The 17500-nt window shown below is 50.8% G+C and overlaps 1 protein-coding gene across 4 annotated transcripts in view; it reads left to right on the top strand.

Moving 5' to 3' along the window:
* robo3 (roundabout, axon guidance receptor, homolog 3 (Drosophila)) overlaps positions 1-17500 on the top strand; it is an 87477-nt gene that overhangs the window by 69842 nt on the left and 135 nt on the right. For 3 of the 4 annotated variants that reach the window (XM_086225791.1, XM_086225793.1, XM_086225794.1), the window contains exons 10-27: positions 1678-1759; positions 2489-2657; positions 5007-5173; positions 5251-5372; positions 5981-6197; positions 6755-6879; positions 8360-8537; positions 8837-9085; positions 9331-9370; positions 9471-9610; positions 10161-10442; positions 10525-10672; positions 11053-11265; positions 11908-12107; positions 12254-12361; positions 12748-12921; positions 13342-13493; positions 16888-17500. The exon at positions 16888-17500 is cut by the window's right edge and continues 135 nt beyond it. In XM_086225791.1, the coding sequence (XP_086081917.1) occupies positions 1678-1759; positions 2489-2657; positions 5007-5173; positions 5251-5372; positions 5981-6197; positions 6755-6879; positions 8360-8537; positions 8837-9085; positions 9331-9370; positions 9471-9610; positions 10161-10442; positions 10525-10672; positions 11053-11265; positions 11908-12107; positions 12254-12361; positions 12748-12921; positions 13342-13493; positions 16888-16899 (2778 nt within the window). In that variant the 3' untranslated portion in view covers positions 16900-17500. The remainder of the gene's footprint in view (positions 1-1677; positions 1760-2488; positions 2658-5006; positions 5174-5250; positions 5373-5980; positions 6198-6754; positions 6880-8359; positions 8538-8836; positions 9086-9330; positions 9371-9470; positions 9611-10160; positions 10443-10524; positions 10673-11052; positions 11266-11907; positions 12108-12253; positions 12362-12747; positions 12922-13341; positions 13494-16887) is intronic. The other variant, XM_086225792.1, reaches the window with a different exon arrangement.

Raw genomic sequence — 17500 nt, 5'->3', positions numbered from 1 at the left:
TATATATATATATATATATATGTGTGTGTATTATATATACACACACACACACACACACATACATATATATATATATATATATATATATATATATATATATATATATATATATATATGTATGTGTGTGTGTGTGTGTATATATAATACACACACACACGCACACGTACCTGCAGGCACATTTATCACACCTCTTAATTACATTTGCTCAGAGCCTGTCCAGAATGCTAAGTAGCTGTTGAGTAGGGAGACCGGCGCTTCAGAATTTCTAGACCTTTAACTGTTCATTAAAATTCTGTCTTTGATGGTGGCGTTAACTCTCCTCGCCTGGCACGGAGGAATCAGACAAGGAACATAAAAGCCACCAGCTTGACTGTAGCCTTCATTTCAGATGGATTCACTGAGAATAGATCAGTCGGGAAAAGAAGGTGCAGCGACTACAGTTGACACAAAGTCTGAAGTGGAAGCAGTAGAGCGGCTGAAGAGTCGATTACTCTGAGAAACTGTTGTCAGTCAACGATGAACAAGTTGACGTACGCTGAGCTCTTTGATAGGCGGGTTAACTGAACAGGCACAGCAGACGTTACCGAGGTTTTCACGAGTTCAGCTTCATCCCTCCGCCTCGCTCCTGCAACACATACAGAACCTAGAAAGTGGAACCGGAACACAAGACATTGTCATGGATCTTTTAAGTTTACTCAGAATAGAGAATGTTATAATGTCATCGCTCAGTCAAGAAACTGTGTTGCCTCCAAGAGCACGAGCTGGAGAAGTTAACCCAAGTGATGTCCTGTGACGATGTGTGACGTTGTGTCTCAGCGTTCAAACCTGAAAGCTTCAGGGAAGGGATGACATGGAAATATCCAGGCCTGGGAAAGTTTCAACAAAGAATATTTTGGAAAAGTCATGAAAATGTAGCTCACAGATGTCTGAATGAATCCCTGCGCTTCTCCTTCCTGAGTGAAGAGACGTTCCAGAGATCCTGGGAACGTTTTCCTCTCGGGGGTATGAACCCTGATAATTATGGGAGTGGACGTCATTCGTGAATTATTCGATCGTATCCATCATATCATGCGTGTCAGTAAATTGCAATGGAACCAGAATGAGTTGAGTTATTATGAACCAGCTAATCACTGTCAATCCAGGTGCACGGCCTCACCTCCCGTCCAACTGTGAGGAGATCACCAGGCCTCCAACATTTGACCATGTTCTGTCTGTCCATGCGTCAGTAATTCTGTCCCTCACGTCTGTTGTTAGTGTCCGTTAGACACTCGCGTGATACCATCTGTGATTCGTGTGTGTGTGTGTGTGCACTGCTTAATGGGTGCGAGCTGTCCTCCGTGAACTTGTCCTGATGCCATATCGAGAGGGAGAGAGAGGGAGATAGTGAGAGAAACAGAGACAGGAGCAAGTCAGACTGATGGGAAGCCGCCATTACTTCCTTGTGAAAGTGATCACCTGGTTGGCTCCCGCTTAATCACGGCTCACTGTTCCAGCGGCGTCTCGTCCCTGCAGCTTCCCGCTGCTCAGTATTCCCACACCAACATTCTGCTTTTGAGAGACGTGGCATTCAGTCTCAATCACTGATCATGGGTACATTAACGCTGCATCACTTGAACACACACACACACACTCACTCACACTCACTAGAGCTAATGATGCACATTCTTCTGTTGCCAGGAAACGGACTCGGGTGTTTACACATGCCTGGCCTCCAGCTCCAGTGGGGAGACGAGTTGGAGTGGAGTCCTCACAGTCAAAGGTAAAATAGTTCCTGCGTGATTCGACTTTATGAGGTGGTGGTGTACAGCAACAAGTAGACAATCAGTTCATGCAGCAGAAAATGGCATCCCTGCCTGGTCGTTAGCCTGGCTCACGCCATTTCAATTAACGGCAGTGAATTATCAGTCGTAGAAGATTCAGGAGCCGTTCTTGACACAAGATAGTTTCATTTAATTGGACCAATAACACCAGTAGCTGAACCCTAGTCAAACACTTAACCCCTGCTGGTGCAGCGGCAGGCTGCCAGTATCAATAAATAGAAGCATGACAGCGGCCTCATTCCCACTGATACTCGAAGATATAGTCAGCCGCCGCTGCAGGCACCCGACGCACCGTGTCAGTGACTTGAGCTGCTTTGCCCTTTTCATCTCCTCCCCCACCCATCAGGCGTCAAATATTTCAAGCGGCAGAGATTTCATTAGTGGCATTAAATGGAGGAGTAATGACTTGAGCAGCTGCTCTGATGACATCCAACTTTGTTATTTGACTATTAACGTTGTAATGGGGAGTTGAGATCTCGTGTCATCCACATTTCCAGCCTGGTGGGAGTGAGGAGCTCCGCCCGCGGTGACGTGGACGCAAATGTTCAGTCAACATTAGTGGGATCGCACGGAGGACGTTAGGGAAATGCTGAAGGCGGATGTAGCCGTTCTGATCTAATGTGCACCTCTCGCTGTCATTTCCTCCATCTTTGTTTACCACCACCCAGAGAGCGCAGACCCATCGGTCGCCCAGACCGCCGAGCCCTTCCAGCTGCCTGGTCCGCCTCACAAACCCATCGTCACAGACGTTTCTAAGAACAGCGTCTCTCTGACCTGGCAACCCAACGCCCACGAGGGAGGAGCTGCCGTGACCTCCTACATCATCGAGGCCTTCAGGTGACCTCCTCACATCTGAGCTTAGCGCCAGGGCCTGCAAAGACACGCCCTCTCTTTTCTAGTCTGACTGCTTCGTTCAGTTTGCTTCTGATTTTGTCCAATTTTGTTGCACAAATTCGGACAGACAGAAACTAAAAGTACTTCTGCTGAGGGAGAAAAGAGTGAGAGCGAGTGTCGTACCAGTGACCGTTCAAGGTCATTGACCTCTGAGCCACGCCGCATTTCCACTGCAATCCAACCACATGAGGTCTGGTCCTGAATGAGGCGTGTGGAAGAGGTGGACTTGAAGAGGTGTAGTTGGTGAGAGTCCAGCAGGACATGATTGAAACGTAGGGTCATGAAATGCCCCTGAAGCACCTTCAGTGGAGCTCAGAGGATCAAATGAGGTCACCATAATTTGACCTCTGCCATCATATGCATTGATCATTAGAGGAACAAAACATCCATCCCTCCATCCCTTCATCCATCCACCCCTCCATGTTCTCCCTCTTCTCCTGTTCAGGGTGGTGGGGGTGGAGCCTATCCCAGCAGCCTTCCCCCTGGACAGGTCACCAGTCCATGGCAGGGCCAACACATAGAGACAGACAACCATTGGCTCTCCCAGCCACGCCTACGGTCAATTTAGAGTCTGGATTAACCTGGTCCCTCTTGATGTCTTTGGACTGTGGAGGAAGCTGGAGTACCAGAGAGAACCCAGCAGGAACAGGGAGAACATGAAGACTCACCCAGAAAGACCCCGTGCTGCTGCTGGGGCTCCACCCACAACCTTCTTGCTGGGGGCCACAGTGAGGCCCACTGCACCACCGGGCTGCCCTGAATAAAACATACTTCATCTCAATTCACCAAACAGTGACAGAACCAAACATGTAACCTCTAGAAACAGATGTCTGGTGAATGTTGTCAGAGAGCTGGTCGTTGTCTGGAACAGTGTCACCTTTGGATCCGCGCAGCTAAGAAGAGTCCAGGTGGAGTGAGCTCTGAATCTAGGAGTGGATCTACGTTGATCCGGTCACAGACGTCTTCCGCTACAAGCTCCCGGTCGTCCTGAGCAACCCTGACTGATTCTTTAGAGCAGCTGGAAGGGACCACTGGGATGTTTGCAATTACATTTGTTTGCCTGAGGAAGATGTGAAGACTTGTTTGGGGAGCAGGGGGAAGGGATAGTGTGTGTGTGTGTGTGTGTGTGTGTGTGTGTGTGTGTGTGTGTGTGTGTGTGTGTGTGCATGTGTGTGTGTGTGTGTGTGCGCGTGTGTGTGTGTGTGTGCGCGTGCATGTGTGTGCGCGTGCATGTGTGCGTGTGTGCGTGTGTGTGTGCATGCGTGTGTGTGTGTGCGTGTGTGTGTGTGCATGCGTGTGTGTGTGTGTGCGTGCGTTTGTGTGTGCATGTGTGTGTGTGTGTGTGTGCGTGCGTTTGTGTGTGCATGCGTGTGTGTGTGTGCGCGCGTGCATGTGTGTGTGCGTGCGTTTGTGTGTGCATGCGTGTGTGTGTGTGTGCATGCGTGTGTGTGTGATCTAATAACGTTTAATATATAGAGACAAACGTTTCATCCTCTTTATGAGAGCTCAGTCGCTTCCTCTGTGTTTGGGGGTCACTCTCTCGCGGGGGAGTTTGTGAGCTCCATCACTTCCCACTGTTACTTGCACTCACTTGAGATGAGTATTCAGGAGCCGTCTTCCTCTTTGGTCTTGTTGTGCAGTTTGGCACCGACAGTGCCCTTGGGGGAAGATCTAAATGTGTCAAACAAATGGTTGGGGGGGCCTTTGTGACTCTGCCGCTCTGCCAAGGTGACAATAAACTCACAGGGAGAAGGGAAGGAAGAAAGTGGAGGAAGAAGGGATGGAGTTGCGCAGGATGCATCTGGGGGGTGCCACAAGGCCAGTAACATGCCCTCGTTTCCTGTTGGCAGCTGTGTGTTCGTAAGAGCCTCATTTACATCATTCATTAGCACAGCAAATTGTATCATTTGGATGAGATGTTGGAGCAAACGTCTGTGAACTGGGCGACTTTATCCACATCTGCTCGTGTTTATGTGATAATAAATGTTAAGGCAAGCCAGAAGTAGGGCCTGCTATTGCCTGGAGATCTCCCCGTGCACCGATTAATTGTGTAGCTGCACATCAAATCAGCATTGCAAAACACCGGTGGAAGCCGTTCGCTGGGTTCCGTGTGGTTGTTCTACTGTTCCTGAAGTCTCGATCCCCCGTGGATACATCACACACTGTGATGTCACGTGGGTGGATGCACCGCACTTTTTGATGGGATTTCAGTAAAGATGAGAGCTAAGATGCTCCTCAGAATATGGACGTGTGAAATCAATGGTCAAAAGGTTTTTTTTCCATTATCTGCAGCCAATCAGCAGGCAGCACCTGGCAAACAGTCGCCGACATGGTCAAGACGGAAACTCACACCATCAGCGGCCTCCTCCCCAACACCGTCTACCTGTTCATTGTCCGGGCCGTCAATGCCTACGGCCTGAGCGACCCGAGCCCCATCTCTGAGCCCGTCAGAACACAAGGTTGGTCCGCCCCCCACCCTCTTGTTCACCAAGTGCCTTTCCAGTGCTTTCTAACGAGAGGTGTGTGTTTGCCTCAGATGTGAGTCCCACAGGTCAGGGTGTGGATCACAGGCAGGTGCAGAGGGAGTTGGGGGAGGTGGCCGTCCAGCTTCAGGAGCCGGTCACCCTGACAACCGCATCCATCCGAGTGTCCTGGACCGTGAGTGGCTCATGATGTCATACTAACACCTTAGGGCCCACCAGACCAAAGCACAGGGAAATGCATTCATAAAACTTTGAAGTAGCCCACAGAGGTACTAAGGTCAAAAGAACTTGTAGGAGGCCCCCTGGCTCAGCCTGGCCACCGGTCTGGTTGGGGTCCGAAGAGACACAATTAGCTGAATCCACAGGTGGGAAGCCAGATGAGGGCCTGTGTCCTGGTCAGGGTACCTGCTCATGGAGGAGGGGAACTGGAGGCAATATCCTACATTGTGCTACGTCGCCCCCCCCTTGTGAATTCCCATGCTGTCAGGTAAGAAGATGCAGGCAATGACTCCATGTAGGGGGTGGAGCAAAGACGAGGACGGCTGAATCCAGGGTGAATCCTGCTCAGGAATCTCACAGATGCTATGTGCTCGTGAATAAATGCTGCAACTGCTCGAGACCTGAGCCCAGATCTCTGGTCCTGCTGATTAACCCGAATAATTAACCGCAACAGGCCTAGCAACCTTTTTAGCAGAACCCTGCAGTGCACAAATGCAAATTCTGACTTTGTCTCTCCCTTGGCTTTTTCCTCCTCTTCCCTGTGTGCCACATGGGCTCATGAAGGTTGACCGTCAGTCTCAGTACGTCCAGGGCTATCGGCTCTTCTACCGGCCCAGCGGAGGCACCTGGCTCCTCCAAGACATCCACTCGCCCTCCGAGCGCAGCACCATCCTCTCCAGCCTGCTCAAAGGATCTGAGTATGAGATAAAGATCCGGCCCTATTTCGATGAGTTTCAGGGCAAGGACAGCCGCACGTTACTGGTTCGGACCCCAGAGGAAGGTAATAATTCTGCAGAGATGGTGAATAATACTAATTTAATAAACACAATCTCAAAAGTGGCTATTCATTAGCCTGTATGACACCTCATGAATCTCAGAAATGTTATCTCATTCGGGGGTTAATTTTCCATCCTCTGTATTTGGGTTATTAATCTCTGTTTTTATTAAATTCAGCCTGCGCTCGCCGTAGTTTTTGCAGCCTGAGGTCTTCTGCAGGTTTATTGCTCGATTCAGACTTCAGATTAAAAACAGTCGGTTTTGCCTTCGGCACTCTTAGACTTTGCTGACCTGCCTGAGCAGCTCAGACTGGCTGAGAATAAATATTATAACTTTTTAAATAACTTGATCAAACTTTGTCCCCCTGCTCCGGTATAGCCGGCTTTCAAGTCTCCACACTTCAGTCATACGTCCCTGCTTTCATCTCCTTCAGCAGTTTAGTTTGGCAGTTGCTCTGTCTCACGTTTTGATGGTGCTGATTGATAACGCTGCTGTAATGGATGAGCTTTCTCCGTGTCAGCTGCATGCTCACGCTATAAAGGCTGTTCCCTCCTCTGCCAGTCCCCAGCGCCCCTCCCAGAGCTGTCACAGTGGCGACAGTGAAGCTGAGCAACACCTCCAGCGTCAGCGTCTCCTGGGAGCCTCCACCCAGCGACATGCAGAACGGCGTCATCCAGGAGTACCGGGTAAACACACCGGAGCTGACGTCACACACGTGACACATCCTCTTTTAACTTCACATGAAAAAAAAGCACTCAAGAGCCTCAGAGCATACGACCATGAGGGAAGTACGCTGATATTAGAGCTGAGTGGGACTTTCAAGTCTGCCTCTTTTATGCTGGTGATGAACAGAAGTCTGTCGTGTTAGAAATCTACAAAATAGGAGTCCAAATACCACTGGTGCACTGAGAGGAGGCTTTCCAGGCTCCAACATGTCTGACGTGTTTCCACCGCAAACTTATATCAGAAGTCGAACTCAGCAGTGTCACTTGTGCCTCTGTCACACAGCCGATGTCCACCGATGTAGCTGGTAGCTTGAGTGTATTCACCCCCAGCACAAGATACCCCTCCACATGTGATGGGTAGTTTTAACCTCTAACCTCATAATTAGCTTGTTGTGTGTGAAGCACATCTCCTGTTGCCATTAGGAACTGTCAGCTGGTGTTAAGTTCAAAGCTTTTTAAACCCTCAGTTTGAACACTCAGCAGCGACTCTTAGCAGCTTCAGACATCTGAAAATGAAAGTTATTGATGCTCTCAGTGTGGGGAAGTTCTGCAAGAGAGGAGAGAAGTCTTTTCAGCCTTCAGATTCCACACTGGAAATTAGATTGCACTTCATGGAGAACTGTGGAGGTTTAGATGAGACCTGAGGGAACTGCTAGTAGACTGGTCTGCAGTGACAAGACCTGCAGGGAGGTTCAGCAGACTCACGGACACAAAGACACAGACACAGACACACACACACACACACACACACACACACACACACACACACACACACGCTCGCAACTGTCATGGAATGAAAATGTGATGGTGTCATCACTGTGAAACCAGAACACAACTCAAGATCTGCTCACCCGTGTTGAACTGAGCGTGAGCTCGACTCCAGAAGGTTCGTCCTGGTGCCTCAGAGAAGTGTCAGCCTTCCCCCTGGACAGGTCACCAGTCCATGGCAGGGCCAACACATAGAGACAGACAACCATTGGCTCTCCCAGCCACGCCTACGGTCAATTTAGAGTCTGGATTAACCTGGTCCCTCTTGATGTCTTTGGACTGTGGAGGAAGCTGGAGTACCAGAGAGAACCCAGCAGGAACAGGGAGAACATGGAGACTCACCCAGAAAGACCCCGTGCTGCAGCCGGGGCTCCACCCACAACCTTCTTGATGGGGGCCACAGGGAGGACCACTGCTCCACCGGGCCGCCTTTAATGAAACATCTCCTTTTGATAGATTTGCATGTCATCAGTTTGGCTTTAAATCTTGATTTCTGTTTATTGTGTGTCTGTGGTAAAGAGCCCTCAATCCAAGTGTCTATAGCGTTGGACCCTGGGACTCTGAGGTGTTGAATCAAACATGGCCGCTAGAGGAGAATCATTTCATCAATGGATTGAAGTGCGGCTGAGCAGCAGAGATTCAGGAGTCTCAAACCTGGTGTGTATGTGAACAGGTTTGGTGTGTGAGCAGCACCAACCAGACGCGCTACTACATCAACAAGACCGTCGACGGGAACACATTGTCCACAGTACTGAAAGGCCTGATGCCCAACGTCCTCTACCAGGTGGAGGTGGCGGCAGTGACCGGCGCCGGCGTGGGCACCCGCAGTCAGCCGGTGTCCATCCTCATACGTGAGTGCACACATGGAACCAGCTGTAGACGTTAGACAGAAGAGGGAGGTAAACTAGAGACGAGTTTGTGCTGCATGAAGGTTGACAGGAACAGAAAAAACCTGCCATAGTTAACGTCTCAAACTCGTCATCTGCCAGGCTCATTAGGATTTACTGCCCTGAAACAATAAAGTATTAATACAGTGTGAATGGCGAGAGATAAAACCTAATGACAGAATGATGGCTGAAGTTGTTCACCCTCCATCTCTTCTTCCTCCTTGTCTTCCTCCCCCTCCTGCCTCCCACTTCCTCCCCTCCAGAGCTGCCAGCTGAACAGGCTCCTGTGCCAGGCGGCGGAGGCAGCGGTGACACCAGCGATAGCGGCGAGGAGAGCAGTGTGAGTCTGGCTGAGCAGATCACCGATGTGGTCAAGCAGCCAGCGTTCATCGCAGGCATCGGCGGCGCCTGCTGGGTCATCCTCATGGGCTTCAGCGTCTGGATCTACTGCCGCCGGAAGAAGAGGAAGGAGCTGAGCCACTACACGGCCTCCTTCGCCTACACACCAGCAGGTGAGTTGCACACGTCACCTGGTGTGGAAACACTTTGGAAAACCGTCCGGTAACATTTCCACAATTGCGTGTGGCTCCAGCACCAGTTTGACTCCTCCTCCCGTGTGTTTGGATGCTCTCACACGACCATGTTGGACCTTCGGTGCTGTAATACTGCAGCATCTCAGAGCAGCTGGTCCTGGATCAGTGGAGGCTGAACTTGCATGTGTCATTTCTCCCTCCTCATGTGTGTCTCTGTCCTGCAGTGGGCTTCCCTCATGGTGATGGATCAGGACTCAACGGAAGGTGATTATCTGCCACGGTTGTGGAACATACCCGCGTCACTCATCGCTAGACTGGACAGCCGTGTCCCTCACATGTTAATGCCGCCATCTTGTCCCTGCAGGCCTGGCGTGCTGGGAGGCAACATGGGCAACTACCCCTGGCTGGCAGACTCTTGGCCCACCACCAACCTGGTCCACAGCGGAAAAGAGGCCATCAACTGCTGCTCCGCCAACCACGACACGGCTGAGAGATACTACAATGGTACCATGAAGTTTAACACTGGGGTCCTCGGTCTGATGTAGAATACAGGAGGAAAAGTTTGAGTTTTATTAAATCTGCTTCTCACCAGCATTTTAGCACGAGCACATGACCTTGGTATGTCTTTTTAAAAATTATACACAGGAAGATGTTTTTTTAGATTCTTGTCCCTTCTGAAGTAATTTTCTGTGGACTGTGCAGTCTTCCATCTAGTTTGTGTTGGGGTGGTCTCTTATTACTTCTTATTAAGTTATTTCTTTTCAAAATACCTCCATATCTTTGAAAGTAGTCAGGGCATGGAGGTGTGTGTGGGGGGGGGGGGCTAACAGCTGTAGTCCTGCAGTGAAAAAGGTCACGTAGCTGAACAACTTTAACATCTTGTGCTCATGTAGCGTCGGCTTCGTCCCCTTTTCTCATCAAGTCAAGGCGTCACTGCGTTGAAAGAAAAAGGTGCAAATGAGAAAAGTGCTGACACCGATGCGAACGTGTTTGATGTTGATAAGTAGAGACACGACAACTAACGCCCCTCCCCCACCCCCCTCCCCCACCCCAGAGGCCGGCATCTCCAACTACCTGAACCAGACAGAGAAGTACAGCATGGGCGGCTCCACTGAGGGGCCCATCTACAGCACCATCGATGCCACCAGCGAGGACCTGCATGGTTTCACCTACGCCCAGCACACCTCCACCACTCCATACGCCTCCACCTCCATCATGCCTTATACTAGCCAGACGCAGGCGCCAAGCCAGGCTGGCGAGCAGCAGGACGACGGACACTGGATCACCCAGCCGGGGCCCTCTGGAGCTCAGTACGCCCAGCCGGACCGCTGCAATGGTGAGGAGAGCAGCAGGGCAGGACCCCCCAGGTTCACGGAGTGAGTGTTCGTGAGTGTTAATGAGTGACTGTGTGTCTGCAGGGAAGCCCAAACAGAAGGCCATGGGTAAGGCTGTCAAGACGCCATCTCTGACCTGGATGGAGGCGCTGCCCCCGCCTCCCCCCATCGGAGAGCTGGAACAGTGTGACCAGGATGACCAGCCCCTGGAGCATGAGGACATGGACATTGGGTGAATCACACGATAGATCCTTGTTACACAGCAGCGTCATTGTTTAGTCCCCCTCCATCACCTCTAACAGAACACCAAGTATTGAGCAGGCGGCTGCGACGCTGCAGGCTGGAGCAACTCAGTTACCTCGGCCCGGTCAGTCCCTCTAGCCATTCGGCTGTTTTTCTCCTCCTTAGAACACAATTACTGTTCCTCCGCGCTCCCTGCTTGCTCCGGGCTCAAGCAGCCATCCCAGCCAGTCGGGGCTTCACCTCCTGCTGCCCAGCCAGCAGCAGCACTCTTCCAGCTGGACCACCAACCCTTTAGCAGTCTCCTATCAAGAGAGGGAGCAGGTCTCCCCACACGCGTGTCTCATTGAGCTGTTCCCTTCGTCCTTGCAGCTCGGATGAGGAGTGGTGCCCCCCCCTCCCAGAGAGGACCTACCTGATGGAGGGCTGTGAGGACGGACCCTCTCAGAGGAACAACGCGTCCTCCCCGGCCACCTCCTACAGTCACCAGTCCACTGCCACGCTCACGCCGTCCCCCCACGAGGAGACTCACGCGTCCCACGACCTGCCCCGCCTCAACCAGCTGGACAACCAGCAGCTGTCACGGTAGGAGGACACCCGGGCCTCTCAATGTTCTTCATAAAAACAAGGCAGCAATAGACATTTAATGGCTGTTCATTATTTTAGGGTTTATGGAGAAATTAAAAAAGTATCTAACATTTCCATTTTGCCTCATATTTCAACAAAATGAAACAACTATATTAAAGAAACGTTGACGTATCAGAACCTTAAATAATGATTAGAAAAGGAATAGTTTGAAGTAATCAGGGACGTTTCTTCATGTTTATTACATTGTACATTGGTACTGTCCACCATCTGATGAATCTTAAGGAGTAAAACTGCAGTACTGGGAAGCCTGGCTTGGTCTGGTGGAACTGTGACATCACATTTATATTTTGCTTCCAGAGACAAAACACAATGACCATCACGGTGAAAGAGTGTTGAACAGAGAAGCCGTTCCCAGCTGCTGTCCCAGAGCCAGATTTTAATTACCCATCAGCATGACAATGACCTGTAAAATTACGCAGTAGCATCAGCAGGCAGGAAGACGCAGGGCAACTGGCGAGGACAGAAATAACACACGCACCTCTACTTTCCTCCCTCAGCTCCCCTCTGACCCGGATATTTAGCCTCAGGCTCTGGTGATTCCTTCGCTCCAGTGACATGTTGTTGTCTTTACCTCTGTAGCAGAAGGTTACCCTGCGGTCCAGTTCCAGTTCCCCAGGCACCGAGCCCAGCGCTCACCCAGTCTAGCCCCAGCCTCACCAGCCAGCAGCAGCACGCCTCATCAGAGGCTGGCACGCAACATTGCCAAAGTCCTGCCCATCGCTGCCTCCACAGCCAGGGGGCGGCTCCCACCGAAGACAGCGTCAGCGCCACTTCACCCGGTAGAGTGCAGCCACATGTCTCTCTCTCTCTCTCTCTCTCTCTCTCTCTCTCTCTCTCTCTCTCTCTCTCTCACACACACACACACTCACACACACACATGTATATGCACTCGTCTTGATTGTGTTGTTTGACTTTCCACATGCAGTGCACAGTCGTTCCTCCCCAGCAGACACGTGCCCCCCACCCACCCAAAAACTGCGGGTGAAAAAGAAGGTATCCAAGATTTCAGCGTATAGAAGAGAAATGCAAGGAGGTGAGTGGGTGTGGCCTGTCCAGCGCTGCGGACCATCATCGTCCATCAATCAGTCAGTTCAGCATGTACACCTGAGTGTTGTCTGTGCAGGTAGTACTCAGCTGAGACGCAGTAACCTCCGTTCTAGTCAAACACCGTGCGCATCAGTACCACAAGTCATCTCCTCCACAAAGCGTTAATTGAGTTCATTTTGAAAAATCCCAGTTTTGTAAAGAAAACAACTCTGTAATTAATCTCCGAGGTGCCGGTTGAACTCAGGAGACAACAACAAACGGCGCTCCTTCCTCTGTAAAGCAATAAAAGCCCATTACAGAGCAGAACATGATACCTCCACTGGTTTACGGACGGTTCTTAAATCAGACCCTTCATGCATGATTTGTGTTCAGACCTGCCCCCGCCTCCAGAACCGCCCCCAGAGGAGGAGGACAGGTTGCGGGGCTCCCAGAGGTGCACGGATGGCGGCAGCATTCCAAACGGCTCTCTGTCCTCCCTGGAGAGGAGCGAGTACAGCAGCAGCAGCAGCCACCAACGCAAAGGCTCGGGACAGAGACACACCGACAGTAAGCTCCTGCCGTCAGGTGGTTCCGTGCTGGTGTAGCTCAGACACGTGTGGCTGAGAGGAAGATCAGCTGCAGCCCTCTCACCGCCAACAGTCAGCTGGATCATAGCCACGCTGCACGGCAGCACACCCTCCCTCTTTGGCAGTTACACAGTTCTGTATTTAGTCATTTTAAAAAGCAAAGTCCCTACATGTGGCTGGTCTGGTCATGATGTCACACAGCTCTCATGAGATGCAGCTGCAGCAAACACACGTCAGTGAGGTGCACCCTCATTGGTCAGGACTACTCTGATGTCACATGACAATCTCGCACTTGAACAGCGACATGCAGTCTGTGAATGTACGGCATCAGCAGATCAGATTTATCCCTCCAAGCTGACCCGACTCTAACTTCCACTTCCATCTTGTCCCCTTCATGCAGCCCCTCAAGGGGAGGAGATTCTGCAGTACAGCAGTAAAGCTGGGTACCTCTCCAGGAGTCAGATGTCCAGTAACTGCTCCACCACAGGAAGCTCATCCTCCAGAGGCTCCACGGGCTCCCGGGGGCCCGGCTCGGCCAGGAAGCACAGCGAGGTAGGCTACGACATCCACTAGCCTGCTAACAGCTGATGCTAATGACCCGATGATTTAAGAACAGTTCTACAATAGAACAATGTTGGCTTTTCACCTCAGATGGTTTGAATAATTGATGCATCCAGATATTTATGAGACTGCTCCCACCGCAGAGACGCTCGTGGTTTAGTTTTATCTACATAGCATTATCAACGCCCCATTAAACTCATAATCTCCTACATTCTAGTGGATGAGAGGTCTCACACACACACACACGCGCACACACACACACACACACACACACGTGTGCGCTTGCTCCGGGGCTCATTCAGATCTGCCATTAGCATCCAGGCAGGATAGTCTTCACAGGGAGAGAGAGTGTAAAGTGTGCAGGCCCACTGAAGTGCACTTCAGAGGGAGCCCTTCACCCCCCCCCCCCACCCCCAACCAGCACCACCAGCAGGCTGTGCCAGCTGAACGGAGCGATCACCAGGATTCAAGTTGACTGGTGGCAGACCTGAAGTGGAGCAGAAGGAAGCCTCATCTACGGTTGCCACCTGTTTTATTCCTGGAACTTCCTGTTGTCATTTTTATTTGAACTGAGGCCCTCAGGTTCTCCGTCTCTCCGTTCTGAGACAGCAAACACGTCCATTCTCCTTGTTGGTGCTAAGTATTCAGGGCCCGATCGTCTCTGGCAGCAGCCAATTACGGGACATCATCCGCTTGACTGGGATTATTTATTCAGACCGCTGGCTCTCTGAGTACAGACAGCGCTACCTTGGCAAACCGTCCCAGAGCCACCGGTCGGAGTGTCGGTTGGGTTGAGAGTCACCTGACAAACGTACTTGGAAAAAAGTAACAGCGCGTTCAGTGGAGGGAGATGGCTCTGACGTCACCGCCGTGGCCGTGTGGCGTCCACCGGACATCAGCAGCATCTCCACTTGATCCTTGGACTTTGGAGATGTTGGCATGATTGTAATGAGCAGCGGAAGAAGACGCCGTCCCCCACCAGCGAGGAGGTCAGTTCGACCAGCCGCAGCAGCTTGACAAAGACAAAGTTTTGGCGTATCGGTGATGGGGAGGGTGTCGGCAGCTGGTCCGTTATGTGAGGCTCATGACGTCAGAGCTGCTTCCAACTTAGTTCTCCTGTTTTGTGTCTTTACACCTCACAAAACCCAACTCACCCTCCACTGAGCGTGAGATTCAGGGGAATCGGAACATTTCACCGACTGTTCTGCAGTGTGACACCTCAAAAATACACATTGCAATTTGTGGATGGAAACATGAGAAATCATAACCTCTGTAGTCCAACCAGTGGCCCCAAAAATTTGAGTGCCCCAATATTCTGATCTTTACGGTAAAAACAGACCCCACAGTTGAAAGTTAGAACAAATTTTTAGCCCAAAACAGAGAGAGAGAGAGAAGAGAGAGAGAGAGAGACCCCCACACACACACTCACGAATGAACTGTGACCACTTTTACACCTTCCTGGGAGGATGAAAGCTCCACCAGCCCCCTGTAACGTCTGGTGTTCCTCCACAGCAAGCAGCAAGGTGTAAGTTACTCCTGCTTCCTGTTGTGTTATGGACCTTGACCTTTGACCCTGCCCCCCCCACACACACACACAGGAGGACAAGCTCCCCAACTGAGTAGATCATGAAGAGTCACCTGAACACAGATTTGACCTACCACCTTCCTGACCTCTGACCTCTTTCAGGGGCATTTATCTCCCAGCAGGATCTCACAGAAATCATGAGGCCAGTTTTTACCAAATGGGGGGGGGGGTAATAGAACAGGAAGCTGTAGTTACTGCAGTCACATGGCCCCACCTGGTGGTTACAGGAAGTGGGACAATGGGACAAACATCACATGACCCTGTGTTGCCTTTACCTGTGCTGCATCCGAATTGCCAAGTGGCAACCTACGTCCTACCGCTTCGACCTACCGCTACGTCCTCTACGTCCTCCCGCTACGTCCTCTACGTCCTACTGCTACGACCTACCGCTACGTCCTACCGCTACATCCTCTACGTCCTACCGCTACGTCCTCTACGTCCTACTTCTACGTCCTACCGCTACGTCCTCTACGTCCTACCGCTACGTCCTCTACGTCCTACTCCTACAACCTTTAGCTGCAATGTAACTCTTCTAATTGTGTTGAATGTCTTTTTATGTTTGTTTTATGTAAAGCACTTTGAATTGCCCTGTTGCTGAAATGTGCTGTGCAAATAAACTTGCATTGCCTACGACCTAAACATGGCGGCACCATTCAGACACCCTAGAAGATTGGTGAAGCACGACCTCTGCTGGCAGAGCACAGATACTGCAATGAGGTAGACAGCACCAACGAAAGCCCCACCTGCTGGCCTGACTGTGGTACTGCACTCCACTCTGAACGAACCTTTCTTTCATTCTCTATTGTTAAGCACATGAACGCACCTTTAGTCATCAACAACTATAAATGTTGGTGTTCATCAGAATGGGAGACTGTTGGTGGCGCAAACTTGGCTTGCGGGTCCACAAGTTTTTAGGGGACGAAGAAGAAGTCCGCGGTGCATTGTGGGCCATAGGTTGCTCCGTCGGATGCACCTGAGCCGACCCACAATGTGGGCGTGTTTAGGCTGGAATTTAGGTTGAGAAGTAGGTCGCTACTCACGCCAGTTGTGGTTTCAGACTACGACCTGCTCTGAGACCTACCATCAGAAATACTTGGCAATTCAGACGCAGCACTGATCTACAGCTGTGTCACGGACAGAAAGTGTGTGTCTCTAGCGCCGCCTAGAGGAACAAACGTGAACAGACATCATCAGGCATTAGGCTGCTCCACTGTCTTCACCCCAGTGTTCCTGCAGATGTGAGGGCTGGTGTCCCCCCTGCAGCTTCTGCTAGGACGGTGGGCCGGGGGCCGGGGGTCGGGGCTGGGGGCCGGGGGTCAGGCCTGGGGGCCGGAGCTGACCCCTGAGTGGCTCTAGGAGTGCTTCCTGCTTCCTGCTGAATGTCTCACAGCTTGACTCTGTAACTCCTAGTGAATCGTCTCAGTGAATCGTATGTTGTGTGAAGTTGTGATGTAGTACTTTGACGTAATTTAAGCAATAAAGAAAATGAACACAAATACATATTTACAAGGACATAACTTCATGTTCCAAAAATAATCAATCATTTGAAGGATTAGAACGACAGGATTACAACCTCAGTAAAACTGAATCTGGATCTGTTCTGCTCACGTTTACACCAACAGAAAATTATGATGTCACATGGTTATGCCTGACTTGGTTTGTGAAGAAGGAGCCGAGGAACAGAGCCGGTCTGGGTTCGTCGTAGACCTGCTGTGACCTCACATCCGTGTTAATGTGCACGTGTGAGCCCTTTTTGTCATGGAATATTTATTTGATGCTAAACTACCGCTGTGTTTTCAGGAGATGAGATAAGACCAGCGAGCCCGAGGGAACCTTCGATGCCTCCACTCCAGACGCACGAGCGCGAGCAGAGGATTCGTTCCGCATGTCAGGATTCCAGACTCGTGTGAAAGCTGCAAAGAACCAACCACCAACGGACTGTGTCATGACTTTTGATATGACCGTGATTATTTATGAGCAGTGGAGTTCCGCCTCTCACTGATGTGTACATACCTGTCTGTACTTTTCTTTCGTGAGCTCTGGATACAGGGAAAGAGACGTATATTGTATTTATGAAAATTTAAAAAAAAAAACACAAATTAAAAAAAAATGTCTGTTATAAAAAGGAAGAAAAAAAGGTCATGTCTTCTTGAATGTGCCAACTTTTTGTCAAAGTGTACAGTCTACTTTTTGGAGAAGCGTGAACTACTGTTGCACTCCTGTTGTGAAGGCCAAGCAACAGCAAATATCAAGCACAAGTGTGTTTGTGGGTTGCAAGGAGCGCTGGGAGAAGCCAAGCCTGCAGGTTCTGGCCCCCCTGCACCGTGTAGTCCACTAAGAATGTCCTACTTTTCTATGTTTGCTTCGCTTCTCTGCAGCGGCGCGGTCCGGGCCGGCTCGGTGAGGGTGGGGT

Source organism: Aulostomus chinensis, chromosome 15 (genome assembly GCF_037954235.1).
Source record: "Aulostomus chinensis isolate RoL2024-O1b breed Wild chromosome 15, RoL_Achi_v1.0, whole genome shotgun sequence".
NCBI lineage: Eukaryota > Metazoa > Chordata > Actinopteri > Syngnathiformes > Aulostomidae > Aulostomus > Aulostomus chinensis.
The sequence above is the reverse complement of the archived record's forward strand: the minus strand, read 5'-3'. Positions and strand labels throughout refer to the sequence as shown.